The sequence below is a fragment of the Oncorhynchus clarkii genome, chromosome 21 (genome assembly GCF_045791955.1).
Source record: "Oncorhynchus clarkii lewisi isolate Uvic-CL-2024 chromosome 21, UVic_Ocla_1.0, whole genome shotgun sequence".
Lineage (NCBI taxonomy): Eukaryota > Metazoa > Chordata > Actinopteri > Salmoniformes > Salmonidae > Oncorhynchus > Oncorhynchus clarkii.
In genome coordinates, this window is record NC_092167.1 from 44,756,585 (window position 1) to 44,783,925 (window position 27,341).

At 40.5% G+C, this 27,341-nt stretch overlaps 1 protein-coding gene across 3 annotated transcripts in view; it reads left to right on the forward strand.

The window, feature by feature from the left end:
* Positions 1-1,812: 1,812 nt before the first annotated feature.
* Positions 1,813-27,341, forward strand: part of LOC139379095 (stromal interaction molecule 2-like) — a 70,800-nt gene continuing 45,271 nt past the window's right edge. The window contains exon 1 of one of the 3 annotated variants that reach the window (XM_071121901.1): positions 1,813-2,957. In XM_071121901.1, coding sequence (XP_070978002.1) covers positions 2,825-2,957 — 133 coding nt within the window. In that variant the 5' untranslated portion in view covers positions 1,813-2,824. Of the gene's footprint in view, positions 2,958-10,757; positions 10,777-27,341 lie in introns of those variants that run through there. The other 2 variants (XM_071121902.1, XM_071121903.1) reach the window with 2 other exon arrangements.

A 27,341-nucleotide genomic window follows, 5' to 3' on the forward strand; every position in this document is an offset into this window, starting at 1 on the left:
CTTTTCACTGCCCTCCTTCTCTCCCTCATTCCTTCTTCCTCTCTCTCATGCTGGTCGTTGCGGTCTGGTCATGCCTGCTACATCTTGCTACCCGTCTAACCCAGACTCCCACGGCCATTCCTGCTTATCGCCGCTCGCCACGGGGGCCGCTGGCTTCCCCTTTGGTTTCCCTTCGCCCCCCCCACTGGACAAGACACCACCTTTGGCTCCTTGCAACAGCGCCCCCTTTGGTTGAAACAATGCACTGCAGGATGGATGTGCCATGATGACTGTCATTCCATCCGTCATCACTCTGGCTCTTCCCGTGGTTGAAAGATTACATGTAGATGGCTCTATCAGGTTGCCTGTCTCACTTACTTGTAGCAATCTCAATATAAAATGAGCAAGTACGGTCCAGTTGATAGTAATGATACAGATATGGGAATACAGATATGGGACCAAATATATTAATTTCAATGTCAAACGAGCAGAGGGGCGGACTGGGGACTAGAAATCGGCCCTGGAATTTCTATCAAGCAGGTCAATTTTTTCCCTTGAGGCCACCATAATTAGCTATATTATTTTGCCTGCCTAAACAAAACAAGTTAGACTGGCCCACTGGGCTAACGATGAATCTGTCCATCTGGCATTTGTTTAAGGCTATAACATGAAAATGTAGCCTATAATTTGACATTGTTCGAATGTATAGAAGCCTATATGCATATGAGTCATTACTATTAGTCTTATAAAATGTATAGCCTAAATGGGGATATATTAGCCTACTGTAGCCTGGCTAACAATTTTCTTCAGACCATGAATGCAGACTTCCCACTGGGCAATTAAACACTGGTTTAATCAACGTTGTGTCCATGTCATTTCAACATGGAATAGACATTGAATTGACATCATAAACCAATGGGTTTATGGGCTACTGAAATCTCCTAAAATAATTTTTAAAATGTTTTAATTAAACCCGCTGTCATCTGACAGCTAATACTATGATTTTATTTTGTTGCCAATAGGCTACATTACCTCTTGTGGGTTTTTGCTCCCAACCCAGGTGTTACTGACCTGATTGTTTATCAACCGACTATCTATTATCATCGTGTGTGCTAGATTTTGGTTGGAGTGAAAATGTACAGGATGACTCGCCGAAAGCAGAGTTAGAGAGCTCAGGGCTACAGAAATGCCGACCAATGCATGTTTGATCGATACAGGCTGATCTATACATGTATGAGACGCGTTTTAAAAAGTGGCAAAGGATGTCTCGATCAACCAATCACACTCTGCCATGTTGGACAGTCTGACCAATGACAGAGCTCAGCAAGGAGGAAACCGTGGATGATTCGATAGGTGTCGCACGATGGGAAGCAAAACAAATAGGGAAGTGGCAGATGAACCTCGTCAAGGTGTCGAGAAAACACCCACGAAGTTGCTGAGAATTCCTCTGCTTTGAAGGCAGTTGAACATAGGGACAAGCCCCTGGGGGAAAGTGAGTCTTTGGCGTGGGCTTCCTCAGTGTTCAGAACACGACACTATGTACCCGCCAAACCCCCACGGCAAATTGTTACTATGTAGCCTAGCATATCATCCCCGGGTAAAAAAAAACTCCTCCACACATCAGGGAAAGAATAGGCGAGTTCGTTTTGAATCGGCCGGTGCCCCGGGTGAACCGAGTTTACGTATTTTAGACGATTCCGTTCGTCCTAAAGAGGGATAAACCATCCGGGGCAGCGGGCAATGCAAAACGAACTCGCTCAATACATTTGCTGTGGCTGATGTCAAGTGACCGACTTCCGCCCCATGTCTTCAGTTCTGCATCAGCCGGCAAGCAGTTGAGCTACGACGCCAGGGGAGGTAGACGAACAGATGTTGTCAAACGAAGGAATGGAAACCTGACATTAACTTTGAATAGGAAAAGAGAGTAAACGTCGTCGTGGGCAGCTGTCGTATGTGGACGCGGTGGTGAAACTGGAGGGAATAGGGCGACAGGGAGAAGCTGATGAATACGTTTCATTTGAGGAGGCGGACCCCTCACTGCGTCTTCGATATGCTGAAAGCAGGCCCGGTGTGTTCATACTGTATGTGGAAGTACAGATAGGTTACCATTCTGTCTTTATTCAATCATGAGGATCGGATACATTGTCCTTTAAACCGCGTTGGAGACACCGCGTATTATTTCCTGGCAGCGAGCTAGAGCCAATTCATTTGGTCGTGTGTTTTTTCAGATAGAAGATACCATACCTCTACCCATTTGCACTTTTTTCTTTGGAAGTTGACTTTAAAGTAGAGTGTGCTACCGGTTTGTCTCATAGAGCTAGCTTGAAATCGTTCTATAAGATCTGAGTAACGCATGAGGGGAGTCGCTTGAGGTCTAGCCTACTTCATGCCACGCACTGGAGCAGGCCTATCATTTTTGGATGGACTTTTGAAGTATTATGGCCTAATTTTTGACGTTGCGAACACTTGAATTAGATATTTTTTGTAGATAGGCCTAGCCTATTCGTTGTCATTATCTATAGCCTATAGATGCAAATAGTGGAGCATTTCTAAACACCAACAGCTCCTAGTCTATTTCGCTGTTATCTATTCATATGTGGTATTTATCTAAACACAGCGGGGTTTTTAAAGGTGATGCATTTTATCTAACTGTCGTCTGACGTTTCATTCTTGTGGCTCGACATATTCGAATATTTATACCCCAAAATTTATACCCCAAACGCAATTCTCCAGGTAGTCTTTACACCCGGCGGAATCCTTGGAGAAAGCGTTCCATTTCGGAATTGACATTATTTTTGTATTTATTCTCTCTTCACACGGAAAATAATTAGTGGCTTCCCCCACGATGAGTTACTTCTACCAAGCAGTGCTTCTATTGCTACGTGGACTCGTCATCTCTGCGGTACTGGGATTGGAAAGCAGTTACTCAACCGATCTGTCGACCCGTGCTTCTAATGCCGCAATTGTAGCCACTACAGGTAAGTGTGCCAATCCAAGAGACACTGTTACCGATTATTCACGCATGTTTATCGCTTCGCATTCTCGCATAATGCCACCCTGACGCACAGTCATTCTGAGAGACTGATGGTAAACTGGAGTTGTCTACGTAGGCAGTCACCTTTCCCTTTTAGGTTGTAGATCGCACCTTCTTTCTAAGAGTGCAACCCAAGTTGTACTGTATAGGCTACTAGTATAGGCCTACTATTGAAATAGATAAATGAGGCTGTCTGCTCATTCACAGGATTTCCCATTGTTTTCAGGTTTTCGCTCTGTCACCCTGTTTTAATAGAAAGAACATCCAAAATTGTTGTTTTAAGTCTACAACAATGTTTAAAACACCTCCGACATATCTAAAGGCATGTTCACACTGCATTGTTCTTAGTCCCAGGCTGTCTTGGGCTCCTGAGTGGCGCAGCGGTCTAAGGCAATGCATCTCAGTGCTTGAGGCGTCACTACAGACACCCTGGTTCGAATCCAGGCTGTTTCACAACCGGCCGTGATTGGGAGTCCCATAGGGCGGCGCACAATTGGCCCTGCTTCGTCTGGGTTTGGCCGATGTAGGCCGTCATTGTAAATAAGAATTTGTTCTTAACTGACATGAAGGTTAACATTTTTTTTTTGCCCCAGGTTAGACTGGCCCTGGGCCAGCTTGTGTTCACACAAGCATTTATTTACCATGGACTAAGCTTTAGCCCTGGGCTAAGGATTCACACGTATATTCCAAAGCCCTGGGCTAACTGACAAGCACAACATGCACCCAACATTCTATCTCTGTCACGCACCAGTGTTATAATGTTATAAGACCGTTATTGACACATTTTTTCCCCTCTTGCTTCTGGAATAGCATTTGATTTCCAACAGTGATGGTTTGTATAAATGTTACTGTCTAACCCCGGGAAACAATGTTTCACTTTTGAAATTCGATCTCGCCCCTCCCTGTACAGAGAACGCTGTGCAGTGCACAAACGAGACATCAACTTTTCGGATTCAGGCGAAATCATGCAATAAGTATTATCTTGGATATATATGGATATATATCAATATAAAAGCTATGAAAACAGAGGAAAATTTAGCTTTTTCTGTCCTTCGAGCTACAGATTTTGGGGGAGGTTCTACTGATGTTCAGTTTGAGAGGGAGAGTGCGAAGATGAGGACCGGAGGTTAGCTTGCTACTGCTTGAATTTATTTTAATAAAAACAATATGTTTTGTTGCCCATAATGAAGCTATTTATGAGAGTTATTAACCTCACAATAAGTCATTTTCAAGTAATTTACATATCTTCCATCACTATGATGCGGCAGCTGTGGAGATGGACAGTTCATGGGTGCTGAAAGTAGGCTAATTTGAGAAGATATATTCATTTAAACATTTTAATTTGACCGTAGGCTACTAACAACAAGAGGGCTTTGTGTTGGAGCCTATTTCTTCCTATTCAAGAAATAAGAGGTAGGCCTACCTGTTTGATATACAACATTATATAATCGACTATCCATAGACTTTGTCAGCCAATTCATTCAATCACCGTGCACCTCTTCAATAGCTGTGTCACTGAAGAGCTTAGTGTGTTAAGTTAAAACCAGGGCTTGAATTGAGGGGTGTATCTGAGGCTATTGTGGGTTTTGTTCAAGAACATGTCTAAAAGCATAGGCTTGTTAGCTTAAGATAAAACACAAAATATTGGACCTGTTTATATAAAGCGATCTATAACGACGCTTTAGTTCACAATGAACAAGAAACAAGCTGTAAAATGTCGGGGCGGCAGGTAGCCTAGTGGTTAGTAACCTAAATGTTGCTGGATCAAATCCCCGAGCTGAACAAGGCAGTTAACCCACTGTTCCCCGGTAGGCCATCATTGTAAATAAGAATTTGTTCTTAAACTGACGTCCCTAGTTAAATAAAAGTTAAATGTAAAATAAAAGTGTGACTCCAGTCCAGTTTGTTTCTGACTTTTGGATCTTCAATAGCCCAGGAGACATTTAAATTGTATTTATTTTTTTGCTTGGTGTGTGATTCTGTCACTATCAATTGACTTTCAACATTTCAATTGGCTATTAAACAACATACTTATTCTAAGTGTGACCTGTTTAAAGAAGCTAGGTGTATGTCGCAAGTCACTACTTTACAGGAGAGGCATTATACTGTATATATGTCAAAATCCATTTTTTGGGGCTGAAATGCCTTCTGGAACATGTGAAATTTCAAGTGCCTTAATAACAAATATGCCATCTGTAAATACGAATAAAATTGTTCAATCACGAGCCTAGTTAGTTTAGCCAAGGAAAAAGGCAGGAACCTAGTCATGATTGGATGAGATGGTGTATGTCCAGCCCATGCACTTTCTCTGGATTGGTCTGCCATGTAGCGTGCTTCTGTCTATTACATTAGCTGCTCAGTATGTGTAGATAATCCTTGCTACCGCAGCTTTTTTTAAAGATCTAACGTTAGCCATGAAGAACTGCAAAAGTGTTGCTACTGCTCTCAACAACATTGCTGCCCTAAATTCAGAAGGTGCTATCGACAAAGATCAGTGGGAATAAGTTGTGATGGACAACTTTCTGCACACAGTCAGTGTAAACCAGAGTGATTTGACACAACAGTCCAAACAAGCTGTAGCTAGCTACAAACAACAGAAAAGACAGGCTGCTATGAATCGTTCATCCATGTATATGGGTAAGAGTCTAGCTACATTTTCAGATATTATACGTAAAAAAAATTCTCAGTCGTCTTTATTGCAAGTTAAAGCGTACTGTTACCTAGCTAGCGAACGTCAGCTTGCTGGCTCAGGGGCAGAACGACAGATTTTGACCTTGTCAGCTCTGGGATTCAATCTTGCAAACTTACGGTTAACTAGTCCAATGCTCTAACCACCTGCCTCACGAGGAGCCCGCCTGTTACACGAATGCAGTAAGAAGCCAAGGTAAGTTGCTAGCTAGCATTAAACTTAATCAATCATAATCACTAGTTATAACTACACATGGTTGATGATATTACTCGTTTATCTAGCGTGTCCTGCATTGCATATAATCGATGCAGTGCGCATTCGCGAAAAAGGACTGTCATTGCTCCAACGTGTACCTAACCATAAACATCAATGCCTTTCTTAAAATCAATACACAGAAGTATATATTTTTAAACCTGCATATTTAGCTAAAAAAAATCCAGGTTAGCAGGCAATATTAACCAGGTGAAATTGTGTCACTTCTCTTGCGTTCATTGCACGCAGAGTTAGGGTAAATGCAACAGTTTGGGACGCCTGGCTCATTGTGAACTAATTTGCCAGAATTTTACGTAATTATGACATAACATTGAAGGTTGTGCAATGAAACAGGAATATTTAGACTGATGGATGCCACCCGTTCGATAAATACCGAACGGTTCCGTATTTCACTGAAAGAATAAATGTTTTGTTTTCGAGATGATAGTTTCCGGATTCAACCATATTAATGACCTAAGGATCGTATTTCTCTGTGTTATTATGTTATAACTAAGTCTATGATTTGATAGAGCAGTCTGACTGAGCGATGGTAGGCACCAGCAGGCTCATAAGCATTCATTCAAACAGCACTTTCGTGCGTTTTGCCAGCAGCTCTGCTGTTTGACTTCAAGCCTATCAGCTCCCGAGATTAGGCTGGTGTAACGATGTGAAATGGCTAGCTAGTTAGCGCGTGCTAATAGCGTTTCAAACATCACTCGCTCCGAGACTTGGAGTAGTTGTTCCCCTTGCTCTGCATGGGTAACGCTGCTTCGAGGGTGGCTGTTGTCGATGTGTACCTGGTTTCGAGCCCAGGTAGTAGCGAGGAGAGGGACGGAAGCTATACTGTTACACTGGCAATACTAAAGTGCCTATAAGAACATCCAATAGTCAAAGGTATATGAAATACAAATGGTATAGAGAGAAATAGTCCTATAATTCCTATAATAACTACAACCTAAAACTTCTTACCTGGGAATATTGAAGACTCATGTTAAAAGGAACCACCAGCTTTTATATGTTCTCATGTTCTGAGCAAGGAACTCAAACGTTAGCTTTCTTACATGGCACATATTGCACTTTTACTTTCTTCTCCAACACTTTGTTGTTGCATTATTTAAACCAAATTGAACATGTTTCATTATTTACTTGAGGCTAAATTGATTTTATTGATGTATTATATTAAGTTAAAATAAGTGTTCATTCAGTATTGTTGTAATTGTCATTATTACTAATACATAAAAAATAAAGATTAAAAAAATCGTCCGATTAATCAGTATCGTCTTTTTTGGTCCTCCAATAATCGCTATCGGCGTTGAAAAATCATAATCGGTCAACCTCTAGTGAAGAACAACATGACTTGCAAAGTCAGACTAGGATAAAGGCCAAAGACTAGATGGTGTATTTTTACCTGGAGTTTTTCTTATTGTAGGCTACTACTTTCAACACTTTTAGTCTTCAAATCTTTGGTTGTTTACTACACTACCTTACTCACTCTGTTTAGCACATGGCCTGAGGGGAATTCTTAAAGAGATGGGTGGGGCAAAGGCTTAAGAGGGTGTGAACGATGCCAAATAGGTGTCGACAAAGAAAGGCTCTCCAGTAGGTGTAACCATATTTAAGGGCCATTTTCTCAAAGTGGTGTTACAAGTTTATCAACTTTCAAAGCAGAATTACTCTCCCATTGTTCCTCATTTGCAGTGTATGATATACTATTTTGTAGCTCTGAGTCTCTACTCTTATCCAATGTAAAAAACAAACAAAAATAAATACATTTTCAGACCGAATCGAGGCGGTTGGTCCCAAATCAGTCAGGATCAAGCCAGGTAGCCTGGAAAGGAAACAAAAATGAATTTTTCATGGATATATTGTCATTTAAGAAATAAATTGTGACGCATTTGTGACATGCGACTTTGGCCAGTCTTTGGTTTGAGGATCATGTGGTGAGCTATGCACGCCTAGTTTGTTGTTTTAGGCTAGCAGCTGCTCTTATATTCTCCATAACCTAATCACAGTCAACACATCTGTTTTGTAACAACAATATCATGGAATAAAATAGAATCATTTTAGAAAATGATAGTTTCCCAAATTAAAAAAAGGTTACTGCATATAGACCTACCTGATGTTATGCGGCTCCTGTGTTAAACAACTGATGGCTTTTTATCGAATTCATTGTTGCCCAGATACATCAGTTGTAACTGGTTCTGTTGAGCTCCATTTTTTACAGTTGATAGACAACTTCATCACAGTTCCAAACTTAGACAATCGTCTTTAAAAAAAAACCCAACAACATCCTGTATAGAAATCAAAAGGTCTCTGGTGCTGCAGCATGCGCTCATTCATTGTCATGCTCTGTTGTGGTATTATGAAATATGCTGCTTGTCTCCAGTCATGTAAAACGACGTAGAATTGAATGAAATGCGTCTTTAAAAGGCTTTCCCCCCCCCCCTTTTTTTTCTCAGACCGCAAATAAGATGATGGGTTCATACAGTCCTTTTATTATAATTCTATAGTCTTTTCATCCACAGCCTCCTGGCTACTTTTCCATATAATGCTTACAAGATAAATAACCGTTTCTAAAACTACATCTCTAAGGCTCTGGTCTGTCCTAGGAGTGACTGCAAACGGTAGGCATGTTCTTCGGTTATCAGCTAATAATGCAAACAAAGTGTTCTTTCTAGTGTTCAGGTAGAGTCGTGTAAAATATACATTTTACTGAAGGCAAAAGGCCATCCATTTTTTATTTCAGAGATGTCTTGATTTTTCTCCAGGTATCCCTCATTTATAAATAACATTTATAACACTTGGCTAAGTGAGAAGATTTTAGCCAGCTTGCATAGTCACCATTTTTGTTAGGCATAGCGACCAATGTTTCTGCATGATGAAAGTATGTCGTTTTTTTTATCCTCGGATGGAAGGAGAAATGGTATGTTACGGTACTTATCAAAATAAGGTGCAGAACGTCTTGCAGCATATGGAAATGAAGTGACAGGGCAGATTTTGTGATTGGACAGCGAGCATTCTGGGTGTTGTTCTTGACCCTGTTTCACACTGGCAATGTGTTTCTGGGGCTAACCCTGAAAAGTCGGCGCTAACCATGCTCCGGAACAGGGCCAGCTAGCCCTGGGCTAAGGTTGGTGCTAGCCCACTTTAGAATGTGCAAGTGTGAACACTCGCTTAGCCCCGGGCTAAAATCTCCCTTATCCCAGTGCTAAGGCGACTCTTAGCCCTGGGCGAAGGTGCAGTGTGAACGCATTAAGACATTTAGCTTTTTGAGTGTAGTTACCTTATAATTCAAGTGTTCAGGCACCTAGCACTGTTGTTAGGTTCGCAGTGTTTCTGTAGCACACATGAAGATGGAGTTTGTAACAACAACAAAAAAGGCCACCGGATAGAAGCAAATTATCATGATGTCATTCTGCCAGGTAGGCATAGGCTACTTTATAGTTCGTTAACATTTCATTGAGAAGTTTTTTGGGAAAGGCTTTCCGTCTTCCAGAAGACAGTTAGGTCTGTCATTACCATCTCTATATTTTTCCTGTTCCTAATTGGTTTGAAACCTGGACTTTTTTACTTCATATTGAGGCATGTCTTACCTTGCTTCAAAGTAGCTGAGCCAAAATCACACCATTCTAAATGTTTTATAAAGACTTCGTCATAAATCTCCAGTATTGGATTTCTGATCAGCTTTCTTTCATTGTCTAGCAGCCAAAGGCATTATCCTAGTCATATTAGCTCTCCATGATAGTTGTTGGAACTTTAGATCTGTCAACATTTCTAATGGATATTCCATATCTGTCTGTCAAATCGCTGCGTGTGTGTTTTTAGAACTGTGTTTTTTTTTCTCCCGCAAATTGCACTGTGGAACATTAGCGCATAGGTAAACCGCCGTGTGCACATTGCTGCGCTTAAAATGTGAAGAAATAATGGTTTATCAACATTTTTTTTAAGCTAAATATTCTGATCTCTTCCATCAGCCTTATTAATTTATATGGTGTATACCTCCACTACACTATTTTGATACGCATCAGTGGGGATTAAGATGTGAATATACACACTGTCTACTGGGAAAAGGGTTGGGTTGGGTGTAGTGCAGAGACTTTTCATCCACCGTTAAAGTGGCACTCGGGTCTCCTTTCTTTTATCACCCCATATAACACCTGATTTACTTAACTTTGTTTACTCTCTTCTCTATTGGTCGATGACATCACAACTTCCCATCAGGCCAAATCCTTGCCCATGACGTGCAGGACTTTGGAGTCATGAGTAACTGCATACGTGGAGTGTGTCTGAAAGTGGGCGTGGTGAAATAAGTGGGAGGAACCCTGTCACTTTCACACACGTCTTTATGTAAGTGGGAAGGCAGAATAGGTAGTAACTACTTTACTAGATGAAACGTGCTCACTGGGTTTCTCTTATAGATGAAACATGCTCACTGGGTTTCTCTTATAGATGAAACGTGCTCACTGGGTTTCTCTTATAGATAATGTGCTCACTGGGTTTCTCTTATAGATGAAACGTGCTCACTGGGTTTCTCTTCTAGATGAAACATGCTCACTGGGTTTCTCTTATAGATGAAACGTGCTCACTGGGTTTCTCTTATAGATGAAACGTGCTCACTGGGTTTCTCTTATAGATGAAACGTGCTCACTGGGTTTCACTTTTGGCACATGATTTTGAATCGTGATAGAAGTGGTCTGTGGACATCTCTGACGTTCATTAAGTATACCCTGAACAGCATCATAAGTGAAATGGAGCCATGTTTGGAGCCATGTAAAAATAAAGACAAGTCCTACAAGCATCAAGTGCTCTTCTCCACTGAATGGTATGAAGGTTGTCAGGTCCTATTGAAAGTGCACTGGCTTGCCACACAGCTTTCAAAAAATCAAAGTAAATATTTGGTTGAAAGTGTTCAGTCCCCTGTGAAATATTGTGGATTGTTATAAGCAGAATGGTTGTAGAACTACGACACAGACATAGACCCAGATTGGTTGAACATGGGTTCGACAGTAGGCATTCGAAGCCTGCTTCTCCTGTCATCCTTATCCAGAGCAAATAGATAAGGCCTCCATAGACAACTTTAGGTGACTTGCATAACTCATATTTACATATAGTGACTTGTGTACTCAGCTGGGTATTAGCTGAAGTATAGAAAGTTACCTGCCCAGATATGAAGGCTCTTCTTCTAGATCTTTCCCTATTGGCTGTTAGTTGACAATGATCTGTGATGAAATAAGAGATTAAAGACACTCATTTCCGCAGAACTTCCACTTCCCACAGTTCAAATATTTATGGAGAATACTTATTCAAACGTAAAACTAGGCCATGAAATTTGTATGAAAAAATAAAATAATGTTTAGCTCACACTTGAAAGATAAGCCTATAAACCCAGTCTCAAAGTTTTCAAAACATCTCTCTGTAATATCTGTTAAAGCTATTTCTGAAATAAATAATTTACATCCGTTTTAAAACGACAAAAACCATGCCCTTAAAACAGTGTTATCTTTAATTAAGGTGAAATCATACTTGCCTTTTCCACATCTACTGTGGAAAGGGATTTCTGACAGCATGGGAGTCAGGAGGACTGTCCGCTTTTCTGGAGGACTGTCCGCTTTTCTGGAGGACTGTCCGCTTTTCTGGAGGACTGTCCGCTTTTCTGGAGGACTGTCCGCTTTTCAGGGGGACTGTCCGCTTTTCAGGGGGACTGTCCGCTTTTCAGGGGGACTGTCCGCTTTTCAGGGGGACTGTCCGCTTTTCAGGGGGACTGTCCGCTTTTCCTCCCAGTGGGCCTTGTACTGACCACAGGAGGTTGGTGACACTTTGATTTAGGGAGGACAGACACATGGTAATGGCTGAAGTGGAATGCTATCTAATACATGAAACTCATGGTTTACAGGTTTTTGATACTACTCCATCTGCTCTGTTCCAGCCATGATTATGAGCTGTCCTCCCCTCAGAAGCCTCCTGTGATGCTGATGGTGGCCTACTGTGTGTGTGTGTCAAGTTAAATGTATTAGTCGCGTACACAATTAGCAGATGTTATCGCTCGTGTTGGGAAATGCTAGTGTTCCTTCCTGTCTCCCAACAATACAAAACAATACATGCAAATCCCAACAATAAAGGAATTAAGAAATATGTAATAGTCCGGAATATAAATATACGTACAGTATATGTGTATAGACGTTATGGACAGTGTACAGTATGAATAGACATGATGTGTATAGACAGTAGTTATATAGGATGGTGTGTATAGACAGTATGGACAGTAGTTATAATAGGATGGTGTATATAGACAGTAGTTATATAGGATGGTGTGTATAGACAGTATGGACAGTAGTTAGAATAGGATGGTGTGTATAGACAGTAGTTATATAGGATGGTGTGTATAAACGGTATGGACAGTAGTTATATAGGATGGTGAGTATAGACAGTAGTTATATAGGATGGTGTGTATAGACAGTAGTTGTATAGGATGGTGAGTATAGACAGTAGTTATAATAGGATGGTGTGTATAGACAGTATAGACAGTAGTTATATAGGATGGTGTGTATAAACAGTATGGACAGTAGTTATATAGGATGGTGAGTATAGACAGTAGTTATATAGGATGGTGTGTATAGACAGTAGTTGTATAGGATGGTGAGTATAGACAGTAGTTATAATAGGATGGTGTGTATAGACAGTATAGACAGTAGTTATATAGGATGGTGTGTATAGACAGTATGGACAGTAGTTATATAGGATGGTGAGTATAGACAGTAGTTATATAGGATGGTGTGTATAGACAGTAGTTGTATAGGATGGTGAGTATAGACAGTAGTTATAATAGGATGGTGTGTATAGACAGTAGTTATAATAGGATGGTGTGTATAGACAGTAGTTATAATAGGATGGTGTGTATAGACAGTAGTTATATAGGATGGTGTGTATAGCCAGTAGTTATAAAGGATGGTGTGTATAGACAGTAGTTATATAGGATGGTGTGTATAGACAGTATAGCCAGTAGTTATATAGGATGGTGTGTATAGACAGTAGTTTTATAGGATGGTGTGTATAGACAGTATGGTCAGTAGTTTTATAGGATGGTGTGTATGGACAGTATAGACAGTAGTTATATAGGATGGTGTATATTAGAGGTTGACCGATTACCGATTTATTGGAGGACCAAAAAAGACGATACCGATTAATCGGCCGATTTTGTTTTTTTAATTTTAAATTTTTATTTGTAATAATGACAATTACAACAATACTGAATGAACACTTATTTTAACTTAATATAATACATCAATAAAATCAATTTAGCCTCAAGTAAATAATGAAACATGTTCAATTTGGTTTAAATAATGCAACAACGAAGTGTTGGAGAAGAAAGTAAAAGTGCAATATGTGCTATGAAACGCTAACGTTTCAGTACCTTGCTCAGAACATGAGAACATTTGAAAGCTGGTGGTTCCTTTTAACATGAGTCTTCAATATTCCCAGGTAAGAGGTTTTAGGTTGTAGTTATTATAGGAATTATAGGACTATTTCCCTCTATACCATTTGTATTTCATTAACCTTTGACTATTGGATGTTCTTATAGGCACTTTAGTATTGCCAGTGTAACAGTATAGCTTCCGTCCCTCTCCTCGCTCCTACCTGGGCTCGAAACCAGGTACACATCGACAACAGCCACCCTCGAAGCAGCGTTACCCATGCAGAGCAAGGGGAACAACTACTCCAAGTCTCGGAGCGAGTGATGTTTGAAACGCTATTAGCACGCGCTAACTAGCTAGCCATTTCACATCGTTCTGCCTACCACCGCTCAGTCAGATACTTAGATACTTGTATGCTCAGTCAGATTATATGCAACGCAGGACACGCTAGATAATATCTAGTAATATCATCAACCATGTGTAGTTAACTAGTGATTATGATTGATTGTTTTTTCTAAGGTAAGTTTAATGCTAGCTAGCAACTTACGCATTCGCGTAACAGGCAGTCTCCTTGTGGAGTGCAACGAGAGAGAGGCAGGTCGTTATTGTGTAGGACGAGTTAACTGTAAGGTTGCAAGATTGGATCCCCCGAGCTGACAAGGTGAAAATCTGTCGGTTAACCCACTGTTCCTAGGCCGTCATTGAAAATAAGAATGTGTTCTTAAAACCTCTTACTTCTACCCCCTCCTTTTTTGAAAATTCTGTTAAAAATCGCGCAACTTTTCAGCGTCCTGCTACTCATGCCAGGAATATAGTATATGCATATGATTAGTATGTGTGGATAGAAAACACTCTGAAGTTTATAAAACTGGTTAAATCACGGCTGTGACTATAACAGATCGTGTGTTTCATTGAAAAACGCAAGAAAAACTGCTCTCTGAAAGCAAAAAATAATTTCCATAAGTCACTTCCACCAGTTGTTAAAAGAGAACAGAATTTAATGGGAATCTGCCTGCAATTCATACAAATTCCGCACGATGGCGCCATTGTCCTAATTTTCAATTGAATTAATTGTTGGAAAATCCTTCTGTCTGACCTCCATTTTCCCAGTCTTCACCCGGATGCAGTTGAGGGAGAGATCAGATGGCATTGTTTTTGAAGTGAAGACCTATTGAAGAGACATCGCCCTGTAATCATTTTGATAGATTATAAACGTTTACTAATACCTAAAGTTGGATTACAAAAGGATTTCGAAGTGTTTTGTGAAAGTTTATCGTCGACTTTTTTAATTTAAAAAAATTACGCAGCGTTTAAAAACGATGATTTTTTCTGAATGACACAACTTCCATACAAAGCTATTTTGGGTATATATGGACCGATTTAAATGAAAAAAAGACCCAATAGTGATGTTTATGGGGCATATAGGAGTGCCAAGAAAGAAGCTCGTCTAAGGTAATGAATGTTTTATATTTTATTTCTGCGTTTTGGGTAGCGCCGGCTATCGCAAAATCTGTTGTTTACGTGTCGAGCTGGCATTTTGGGGGGTGCATGCTATCAGATAATAGCTTCTGATGCTTTCGCCGAAAAGCATTTTAAAAATCTGACTTGCTGGCTAGGTTCACAACGAGTGTAGCTTTAATTCAATACCCTGCTTGTGAATTTTGATCAAAGATTGAGTTGTAACGAGTACATTTAGCATTTAGCGTAGCGCATTTGCATTTCCAGGGGCATACTTGGGACGTCTGCGTGTCAAGTATTCTCAAGAAGTTAACTGACTTGCCTCGTTAAATAAAGGTATAAAAATAAATACATCTGCAAATCGGCGCTCAAAATTACCGGTTTCCGATTGTTATGAAAACCTGAAATCGGCCCTAATTAATCGGCCATTCCGATTAATCGGCCAACCTCTAGTGTATATAGACAGTTATGTAGGAGGGTGTATATAGACAGTATGGACAGTATATGAATAGAAAAGGTCCTCCCCTTCACTTTGGATGGTGTATTAATTATACACCCAGTCACTACAAGGTACAGGCGTCCTTCCTAACTCAGTTGACGGAGAGGAAGGAAACCACTCAGGGATTTCACCATGAGGCCAATGGTGACTTTAAAACAGTTACAGAGTTTAATGGCTGTGGTAGAAGAGAACTGATGATGGATCAACAACATTTAGTTACTCCACAATGCTAAACTAGTTGACAGAGTGAAAAGAAGGAAGCCAGTACAGAATAGAACAATATTCCAAAACATGCATCCTGTTTACAACAAGGCACTTAAGTAACACTGCATGAAAATGTGGCAAAGCAATTAACTTTTTGTCTGTAATACAAAGTGTTATGTTTTGGATTTTCCCTAAACACATTACTGAGTAACATATTTCAAGCATAATGGCAGCTGCATCATGTTATGGGTATGCTTGTAATCGTCAAGGACTGGGAGTTTTCAGGATAAAAAATAAACTGAATGGAGCTAATCACAGGCAAAATCTTAGAGGGGAAAACCTGGTTGTCTGCTTTCCACCAGACACTGGGAGAATAATTCACCTTTTCAGCAGGACAATAACATAGAACACAAGGCCAAATCTAAACTGGGGTTGCTTAACAAGAAGAATGTTCCTGAGTGGCCAAGTTACAGTTTTGTCTTTAAATCTGCGTGAAAATCAATGACAAGACTTAAATGGCTGGCTAGCAATGATCGACAACCAACTTAACAAAGCTTGAAGAATCTTTGAAAGAATCGCATGCAAATATTGTTCAATCCAGGTGTGCAAAGCTCTTAGACTTTCCCATAAAGACTCACAGCTGTTGTCTCTGATTCTAACATGTATTGCCTTAGGGGTGTGAATACTTATGCAAGTGAGATATTTCCGTATGTCATTTTCAATACATTTGCACGATGGGGTATTGTGTTTAGATGAGTGAGGTAAAACGTCAATGTAATCCATTTTGAATTCAGGCTGTAACACAACAAGATGTGGAATAAGTCGAGGGGTATGAACACTTTCTGAAGGCAAATTAGGAGGATCATTGACTAGAAAACCCCCCAAAATAAAAATAGACATGAATAAATATCAGAACGAGTAAGGAGTCCGTAATATATGTAAGGGTGCGTGTTGCCAGTATATGAATAGAAAAGGTGTGTACAGCAGTAGTTTTTAGGATGAGCCTGGACTAGAATACCCACGGACCCCTCGCACCCCATGCCAATCCCACGCCAGCCACCAGAATACAGTATCCGTTATCTATGTTTGACCAGTAGTATGAAGCTACGGATTGGATTATTCCTGCTTCAACCTTTTTTTGTAACGCATTCCCTGTGAATCTGGTGATGTTTTTCCCCCTGTGATGTTTCGCAGTTCAAGGAAACTAAGATGGTTGAGAATTGATGCCTGATGTGGTTATTATTAGGGTTACTAGTGTGCTAGAACTAATGATCACATGGACCGTCAGACCAAGCGAGGTTAGAGGATATGTCACGGAGCTCATGTGCTTTTATACATGGTGGGCCTACTGACGTCTTACCTCGGTCGTTTTTATGGCTGACCAGAGTGGTTTTCTGTGGTTAGTCTGGGATGTTCATATAGGACAGTGGTGGGTAGCTCATGCTGCACCTGCTGAATGAATGTGGTTGTTATATCGAAGTTACACAACTGTCTAACTCTCTAACAACTTGTTATATGAGAGAACCTCGCAACTCAGCAAATGTTTGAAGTTTATGGTGAAACTGGAGGACTAATGAGCATATACTGTACAGTACATTCAGATAAGAGGAGAGAGGGTGAATCTCTAAGGGTGGCTGGTGGCTGGGGCTTGCTTGAGTGACAATGGGTGTTTCTCAAAAGTGTTCAACCGCGTGTGTGGAGAATGCATAAAACAATACATTTGAGAAGCACTCACACTTCCCCTACTGTATTAGCTCACTCTTGACACATTCACTGAACCGTCTTCCTGCCAGGACAGCAATGGCAATAGAATCGAAACAAGATGTACACAAAGCAACTATTTTACTTCTTAACTATCAGTTAGCTATATGTGAATCGTTATGTAGCTAACCAGCTAGTTTAACAGGCAAAAATGACCTAAAACGAATATTATGCAAGATAGATTTCAATTTTTCGTAGGTAGCTAGCTATCAATTCTTTGTGGCTAACGAAAAGTGCTTGTAGCTAGCCAGTTATCCCTATTGACTTATTATGGGCTTGCTATCTACGGTACGTAGGCAGGTAAACATGCCAAAAATAACACGGAATGCATTTATTAACGTATCAAGATAAAATATTGTAGTCAGGCAACATATGAGATGTGAATAAGCAACATTTTCATTTCGAGGTCGGAGTGTATTTTCTCTCGCTTTAGCTCAAATAATAACTGCCATTGATTTTTAGAAATTGTGCATACTTTTTTTTACGTGGTTTATATTTCATGTTGAAGCTTGCATCGACGCGTGATTCCAAACGTGTACAAACGGAGTACACCTTCGACAAGTGCCCCCTCCTTGCTCCGTTTCACATACTTTGATTTGGACTCCTACGCCGACGCTCGGATGCTGCAGTTTGCGTGCTCACTGCACGGTAGTAGGCAGTTTGAGAAACACCCAAGGTCTATGTGGACTTCCTCACATTTGAATGAAATGCCGCTGTTTATTTAACTTGTTTTAGTGTTTCAACAAAGCCCTTGCCTCTTTCTCCCAGAGCGGAACACAGTGTTCTGAAATGATGTCCGGAAGATGACAGTCCTTAAGAGAAAAGTCACTTTTTACATAAGCTTTCATTGGACTCCGAGAAACTCCTGTCTTTACTGTTACAGGTTTTATGAGTGGGTTACTCAAAGATGGATGTTTATAACATTTTGAAGAGGCTGAAATATGTTTTAGGCTATTTTTACAGTGTTCGTCCCTCAACGTTGTTAGTAAGAGCCCACTAAAAGCCTGGTGAGTTTGGAGAAAACCCACTCTCTCTATTGCTCTGTTATGAAGCTAAGTGCACAGCGTCCATCTCAGCATGGTTATCTCTCTGAACAGAGAGGGAATTAATGAGGTGATTTGTTTGAAAGGAAGGTGAACATTTGCCTCTCCCCTAGGGCTTGTTGACTCGGACTCTGAATTTTGGTGGAAGGAATTGGAATCAGGAATTGCAATTTAGGGACTCATTTTCTTCTTTGTTTCTTTAACTTTTTATTTTTTGCTGCAAGGTCAGGGGTCAGGGGTGAATTTCAGGGTTCCACGTGACAGCGTGGCTGTCGAAAGTGGACGGCCTCACAATTCTGTGTCTATGTATGTAGCTCCTTTAGTGTTTTAACAAACAAACCCATTCTGTCTCTACAGAGAGGAACACACAGTTCTCAAGTGATGGGACCATCCTGAGGAAACTGACACTTCAAACAGAATGAACATTCAGCTCAACCTTACAATCATATCAAATCCCCCCCAAAAACGGACCTCGCCAAAGAACTCAGCAGTCAAGCCACCAACACAATAACTTTGAAACATTAAACAGGGATTCCTTCTCCAAACTAATCTCTTGAACAACCCCTTGTTTCAATTTCAACACTGAATGCACTTATTGTTAGTCACTCTGGATAAGGGTATCTGCTAAATGACAAGATTGCATACTGTAACCCTGCCCTGACCACAGAATCCATCCATTGAGAGTTTCTTCTCTTAGGTCTTAGGTAAGGTTGGTAGGACTGTGACATAGGCCCAGAGTTTCACATCACTCTGTCAGACTGTGTTCTGCTGACCCTAGGCAGCTGATTGTGATCTCCATCAGGGGCTTCGGGGGTAGAGAGCCGTCCTATTAGGGACAGACTCCAGGCCCAATGAAACCAGGGTGTATTTATAACCAATGTTCCCTCTAAGCTGCACGCTTGTGTGGGCGTGCAGCTCCCCGGGACTGCTGTGCAGAAGCAATATCAACGCGTGCAGAGAACCACGAGATTGGACTTCTCAACGTTCTATGGCTTTCACTGTTAACACTATCAACGTTTCCCTTCACTGTGGAAATTGCGATCGAATCAACGCAATATTAGCCACTTTCAATGCAACGTACCGAAACTAAACAAACTATGCAAGACTTAGAATGCAAAACTAACTATGCAAGAGATTTTTGTTGTAGGCAGAACGCATCGGAGTAGGATTGCATTGACTGGCACCACTCAGGCATGTGCTCTACACAGACCGAGAAAGCGAGAGCTACATAAAGTGTCATGTGCACTTGTGTTCATATCCTTTGAGACTGAGTGAATTATTAGCCCAGTTATAGGTCATTTGTAGTCAGCAATGGGGGAGTGATGTTGCTTCCTGCAAGAGCACAAAACGTGTGCATTTCTTATGGAGCCAGATAGCTGCCAAAAGGTTGAACGTACGTATTGTTAGGATCGTAAAGAAAATCCATATGTAAATTGTTAGGATCGTAAGGAAAACCATTCCTGAAACATGAAACGTTAAATGACATCTGTAAACATACAAACCCTATGAATGAACACTTTCAATTCTTACTGCAGGCCTCCAGAAGAGCATCTTTTGAGACGGAGGGGGGCTTTTCTGAAGGCGCGCGGCGCTGCATGGAGATCACAAGCTATCGAACTGGGCAGCAGCGTCGCTGTGAGAGGGATAGCCGAAACGGAGACTACATAAGACCACTGCAGCAGAGTTATTGTAAAGTGTGAGAATAAGATTATGCCAGATTTATTCTACGTTTTAACCTCTAACTTGTTCATTTCAATGTCCTATATATGTGTTCATGACTGGATTCATATGAAACAAATCTAAAATATTATTTAAAAATATATTTTGAGTGGCAAAGACTCCAGTGGGATCATACATCATAGATTTACCAAACATCTATTATTATGCTGTTTCATTATTCCTGGTAGATACTACTGGTTATGATTCATTATTCCCGGTTGATACTACTGGTTATGATTCATTATTCCCGGTAGATACTACTGGTTATGATTCATTATTCCCGGTAGATACTACTGGTTATGATTCATTATTCCCGGTAGATACTACTGGTTATGCATTATTCCCGGTAGATACTACTGGTTATGATTCATTATTCCCGGTAGATACTACTGGTTATGATTCATTATTCCCGGTAGATACTACTGGTTATGATTCATTATTCCCGGTTGATACTACTGGTTATGATTCATTATTCCCGGTTGATACTACTGGTTATGATTGCAGAAAGAGCTGATAAGGTGCATGCATGGGGATGTCCACGTCACCCAGAGATATGTCCATGTTGTAGAGATACACCTAGCGGACAAACTTCACTGTTGTAGACATAACACAGCCAGGGCCGTCTAGACTCACGCTGGCAAACGAATCCATTACATTATCTACCTAAATGTGAAGTAAACTCAACTGACGAGTAATAGAGGGAACATGCCTTTTTTCTGGTTTCCCTGTTGTTTTTATACGGTGTTATATTTGTTTGCGTAGCACTCCTCGCAGGCTGTTTGGTGTATGTTGTTGTTGGTGAGATGAAACTGCCAAAACTCTACAAGGTATTATTGTACATCAGATTTGCAACACAAGATTTGTTCGAGCCTAAAATTTTAGTCCGTAATCGTAACATGGTGTTTGTCAAATCAAATCATATTTTATTGGTTACATGCACGTGGCTAGCAGATGTTAATGCGGGTGTAGCGAAATGCTTGTGCCTCTAGTTCCGACAGTGCAGTAATATCTAACAATAATAAATTAATAAATAATAATAATCTAACAATTTCACAGCAACTACCTAATACACACATCTAAAGGGGTGAATGAGAATATGTACGTATTAATATATGGCCGAGCGGCATAGGCAAGGTGCAGTAGATGGTATAAAATACAGTATATACATGGAGTATGAGTAATGTAAGATATGTAAACATTAAAGTGGCATTATTTAAATTGGTATTGTTTAAAGTGACTAGTGATCCATTTATTGAAGTGGCCAGTGATTGGGTCTCCATCTAGGCAGCAGCCTCTCTGAGTTAGTGATGGCTGCTTAGCAGTCTGATGGCCTTGAGATAGAAGCTGTTTTTCAGTCTCTCGGTCCCTGCTTTGATGCACTTGCACTGACCTCGCCTTCTGGATGATAGCGGGGTGAACAGGCAGTGGCTCGGGGGGTTGATGTCCTTGATGATCTTTTTGGCCTTCCTGTGACATCGGGTGATGTAGGTGTCCTGGAGGGCAGGTAGTTTTTCACCGGTGATGCGTTGTGCAGACCGCACCACCCTCTGAGAGCCTTGCGGTTGAGGGCGGTGCAGTTACCGTACCAGACTGTGATACAGTCCGACAGGATGCTCTCGATTTGTGAATCTGTAAAGTTTGTCAGGGTTTGGGTAGAGGTTGACCGATCATGATTTTTCAACACCGATACCGATTATTGGAGGACCAAAAATAAGCTGATACCGATTAATTGGCCTATTTTATTATTATTATTATTTTTAATTATGTATATATTTATATGTAAAACAAAGTGTTGGAGAAGAAAGTAAAAGTGCAAATGTGCCATGTAAAAAAGCTAACGTTTAAGTTCCTTGCTCAGAACATATGAATGCTGGTGGTGGTTCAATATAATCCAATTAAGAAGTTTTAGGTTGTAGTTATTATAGGAATTATGACGCCTCAACTATTTCTCTCTACAACATTTGTTTTTCATATACCTTTGACAATTGTATGTTCTTATAGGCACTATAGTATTGCCAGCCTAATCTTGATAGTTGATAGGCTTGAAGTCATAAACAGCGCTGTGCTTCAAGCATTGCTAAGAGCTGCTGGCCAACGCAGTAAAGTGCTGTTTGAATGAATGCTTACGAGCCTGCTGCTGCCTACCACCGCTCAGTCAGACTGCTCTATCAAATATGCTCTATCAAACATGGCTGTCCCTAGAGGTCAATGTTGTTCTCTGAGGCTGACCGGAACATATTCCAGTCCGCGTGATCAAAACATTCTTGAAGCGTGGCTTCCGATTGGTCAGACCAGCGTTGAGTGGTTGTATGTTCACAGATGGAATTTTACATTTCATGTTTAATGCATGGCTTTTCTTACGATCCTAACAATTTCCGTATACATTTTCTCACGATCCTGCGTACGTTCAACCTTTTGGAAGCTATCTGGCTCCAAAATTTCTAGAGGTCTTTTTTTTTGGCTTAAAAGGGGCAGTGTTGTATTTTTAGGTAGGCTTGATTAAGCTAAGTAGCCAATAGGCAGAGGGTAGCATCATTTGTCTGATTCTCTGTAATAATGTCATGGGAATAATGATGCATTTTATTTAGTAAAGTGGTTTTTGCATTAAAAAACACAACATTTCCAGTCACCACCTTGTCTGAATGACAAGTGGATCAACAGGTTGATGTCTAGCCCTGCATTTCTCATTGATTATAGGCCTACATTGAACACCACACATTGGCTGCTACTGTAGGCTGAATGATGGAACAGCTGTTTCCATGTTAAAATGTTACGGGTTGCATTTTCTCCATTGTTTTTGATGATAGGTCTCTCTGGTAGACCTACATTATGATTAAAATAGCCACAGTAGCATACTTGACCACAGTTTAAAACTATCTTAAAGCAGCTACAGCCTCAGTGTTCACAGTAAACGCTCGCTGGAAGTCGCACAGAATTTTCACAATGTTCAAGTTTGCACTCAGCTGACCTGAACATTTTTCAGTGATGAAAACAATTGTTTTTTTAACCCTGGTAATTTTTCCCGATAAGAGAGCAGCCTTGCGTTTTCCTTTCCGCGCGCGGTCCGTCATTCAGTATGCTGGCAGTATCCGGGTCGGGATGCATGGCTGACCCGACGATGATACAGACGCAGGCTCCGAGTGTTCCTCATAGCTGGGCTCTGGTATCACTACCACAGGGCCTACTCGGCTTTCAACCTCGCTCGCCGGCAGGAGAACTAATTGGACTTTAATGGCTTACTTTGGGCCACTCTGTTTCTAATCACTCAACACCCTGCCATCAGGACAGCTTTAAATGAAACAGGACTATGTGCTTAAACATGTCATTAACATGTATTTAATGTATAACTAACATGTACTTTAATGTATAACTAACATATACTTTAATGTGTAACTAACATATACTTTAATGTGTAACTAACATATACTTTAATGTGTAACTAACATATACTTTAATGTGTAACTAACATATACTTTAATGTGTAACTAACATATACTTTAATGTATAACTAACATGTACTTTAATGTATAACTAACATATACTTTAATGTGTAACTAACATATACTTTAATGTATAACTAACATGTACTTTAATGTATAACTAACATATACTTTAATGTGTAACTAACATATACTTTAATGTGTAACTAACATGTACTTTAATGTATAACTAACATGTACTTTAATGTATAACTAACATATACTTTAATGTATAACTAACATGTACTTTAATGCATAACTAACATATACTTTAATGTATAACTAACATATACTTTAATGTATAACTAACATATACTTTAATGTATAACTAACATGTACTTTAATGCATAACTAACATATACTTTAATGTATAACTAACATGTACTTTAATGTGTAACTAACATATACTTTAATGTATAACTAACATGTACTTTAATGTATAACTAACATGTACTTTAATGTATAACTAACATGTACTTTAATGCATAACTAACATATACTTTAATGTATAACTAACATGTACTTTAATGTATAACTAACATGTACTTTAATGTATAACTAACATGTACTTTAATGTATAACTAACATGTATTTGTTAACCATTGATCACATTTGTATGGCCTGAAGGGATATTGGCTATGTGAAATAGAATGTACTTGCTCTACAATATAATTGATATAGAATGCATTTGATAAAAATGGAATTGATAATGGCATTGGCCATCCTCTCATCATAGAGGTCACATGTAAATACACTGAGTATCTCTCAGTCCCCACCTGTCGCCCAGTGTCTGGGTCAGACTGTCCTTTCCCATGGTGTCTCCATCAGACCATGAGGAATGGCATCCTCACTATGGTGCAACACTGCCCCGTTGAGACACCAGGCGATTTTGAGTCGTTAACCACAATTTGGTCATCGAACTGCCACCTGTTTCTTTGACGGTTGTATTCTGACTGTCGTGTTGTGGACTACACATGTCACGCATTCAGTGTTTAGTTTACTAACAGTCAAAATATGGATGCTAGATATGTAAAACTGTAATAATGTTTTGAACTCTTTACGCGCTTATATTTACAGTATTTACACATAAACCAATGCACCATTATTATCTTCCAATAACTTTCTGGTACTCCTCCTTTCCTGACAGTAAAGTAGAAACCACGACCAACCTCCCACTGGTTGCTTAATAAGTGACCCCTGGATTTAGGTCACCAGCTGTACTGTACTCTACTTCCTGCTGTGAGAGGCCTGTTAGCAACAGTCAGAGCAGAGGAAACTGGCCTCTCAGCCGGGCCACAGGGCTTTTGTTGTTCCACGTCGCAAGGCGTTGATCCCTGAGCTGTCTGCTCGGCTCCTGTCTGTTGGTCTGTCTCTCTGTCTTCTGTTGTGATGCAGATCTGTTCCCTGAAGGACACTCTCATTGACTGGCATGTAAACACACACTTGTACAAGCTGTCAGTATTTGTTTTGATGGTGTGGGACACATGTTATGTAAATACTGAGACATACACATGAATGTATTTCACATGGTGTGGCATGACGCTGTACGCACACTCTCTCTCTCACACACACCGTAGGGATGACACAATTATTGTATAACTGCGTAAAAAAAAAAAAAACGACCTCATGAAGTTGGCTGAGAGAATGCCAAAAGTGAGTCAAGCTGTCATCATTCAAAGGGTGGCTACTGTGAAGAATCTCAAATATCAAATATATTTTGATTTGTTTAACACTTCTTTGGTTACTACATGATTCTATATGTGTTATTTCATAGTTTTGATGTCTTCATTATTATTTTACAATGTAGAAAATAGTAAAAAATAAGGTGTGTGTATTTTGGAACGAACAGCTGACTGAAGACAGTACGGCCCGACATTCGTGCGGTTGAGTCTGTTTCCGCGATAATATAGACTCTTAACAACGAGATGAAACTTTGCTGCCCCTTGCTGAAACAAGAACGCTGTTGTAGTAAACAGTATGTAGAATGGGCTTGGAACCTTGAACACTGGCAATATGACTGGTAAACTCATGGCTGCAATGACATGCCTGGTATTGTGACGCGGTTATTTCCATGGTAATGTAGAATATTCATTCAAATGATGTTAACTGATGTGGCTCATGCAATGGAATGTCTTTTTTTTTGTATTGTCAGTTGAATCAACAAATCACAGCACATATTGATGGGTTCACTTCCTGATTTGACTTCCTGCTTTGCTATCATTGACCTGAATATGGACGCCGGTCTATTCATTCTATTTATATGGCAGCACATGCAGTCAGGAGGAAAGGAGAAAATGTGCGACACAAATAAACACACAATTCTATTTAGATTTTTATTTTTTTGTCATTCGGACGGTTGTTATGGAGACCGCAGTCATTTTGGCTGGCCAATTACCGTCATCCAAAATTCCATCACATCCCATCAGACACATGCACACGACACACACGTGTCTGATAGATAGGGGTCATAGTGGTAGCTGAAGTTAAATAAGGAGGGGACTGTGGCATGTTAATACCGAGTATTAGGAACAACCCACTGTGAAGGGGTCGCGTGTTGGACGATGGCTTCATGATGACATGTCCTTCACTGTGACATGTTACTATTGGCAGCCAGTCTTCTCATTGTGACATTACAGGCATATCTATCAATCCTTGACCACTGACCAGGCCTCTCTTGCGGAAGAGATGTCTATCTCAATGAGACTAACCTGGATAAACACGGCAGCTGTAGAGACCTATTGTAGTCTCCGTTCTTCTTTCTAAACGTGTGAAGAAGAACGAGAGGAAGCCGCTGCTACATATAGAGTGGGTGTGAAAAGAAACACAACACCCCACACTAACTTCACTGCTGTCAACAATATAATAAAACTCTCTTTTTGGCTTTCACCAGCTCCCCATGCAAATCCAGTCACATGACAACTGCTGTGAACATCTGGATGGAGTATTGTTTCTGAGGAGAGGAGGAGAGGTTCTGGTATGCAGGTTAGGCCATGGATGTTAAGGAATTGGGGGGGGGGGGGGGGGGGGTTAAGAGTGGTGTGATGAATCACACTTGGTCCTCCAATACCAACAAGACCAAAGAGATCTGCATAGACTTCAGGAAGCACCTACCACTGCAGGTCAGAACATAGAGATCGTAAAGGAATCTGTAAATGTACAGACCTGATCTACAGAAATAGTAAATAGAGATCTTTAATGTTGACTGTACTACATTGACTTTATTTTTTACAAATCTTTCATTTGAGAATATTTAAACTTTTTGTGTTTGGTTTGGCAATCCTACCGTCAGCCAGAGAAATATGCTGAGAAGGATTGTCACCACAGCAAGCAAGGTAGTAGGAGTCAAACAGACAGGCTTGGATGAGATCTTTAAGGTCAGGGCCCTCTGTAAGGTACTAGGAGTCAAACAGACAGGCTTGGATGAGATCTTTAAGGTCAGGGCCCTCCCCAAGGTAGTAGGAGTCAAACAGACAGGCTTGGATGAGATCTTTAAGGTCAGGGCCCTCCCCAAGGTAGTAGGAGTCAAACAGACAGGCTTGGATGAGATCTTTAAGGTCAGGGCCCTCCCCAAGGTAGTAGGAGTCAAACAGACAGGCTTGGATGAGATCTTTTAGGTCAGGGCCTTCAGCAAGGCTCACAAAATCATTTTTCACCAAAGACACCCCCTGTACCCGGTCTTTGAACTCCTCCCCTCTGTTTGCAGGTACTGTATAGCCCCCACCCCTCCCCTGGCAGGAAAATACAACTAGATAATAATTTGTGCCAGGTGTGATATCCCTCATAAACAGCCCAGGTTCATGTTCCTATTGACC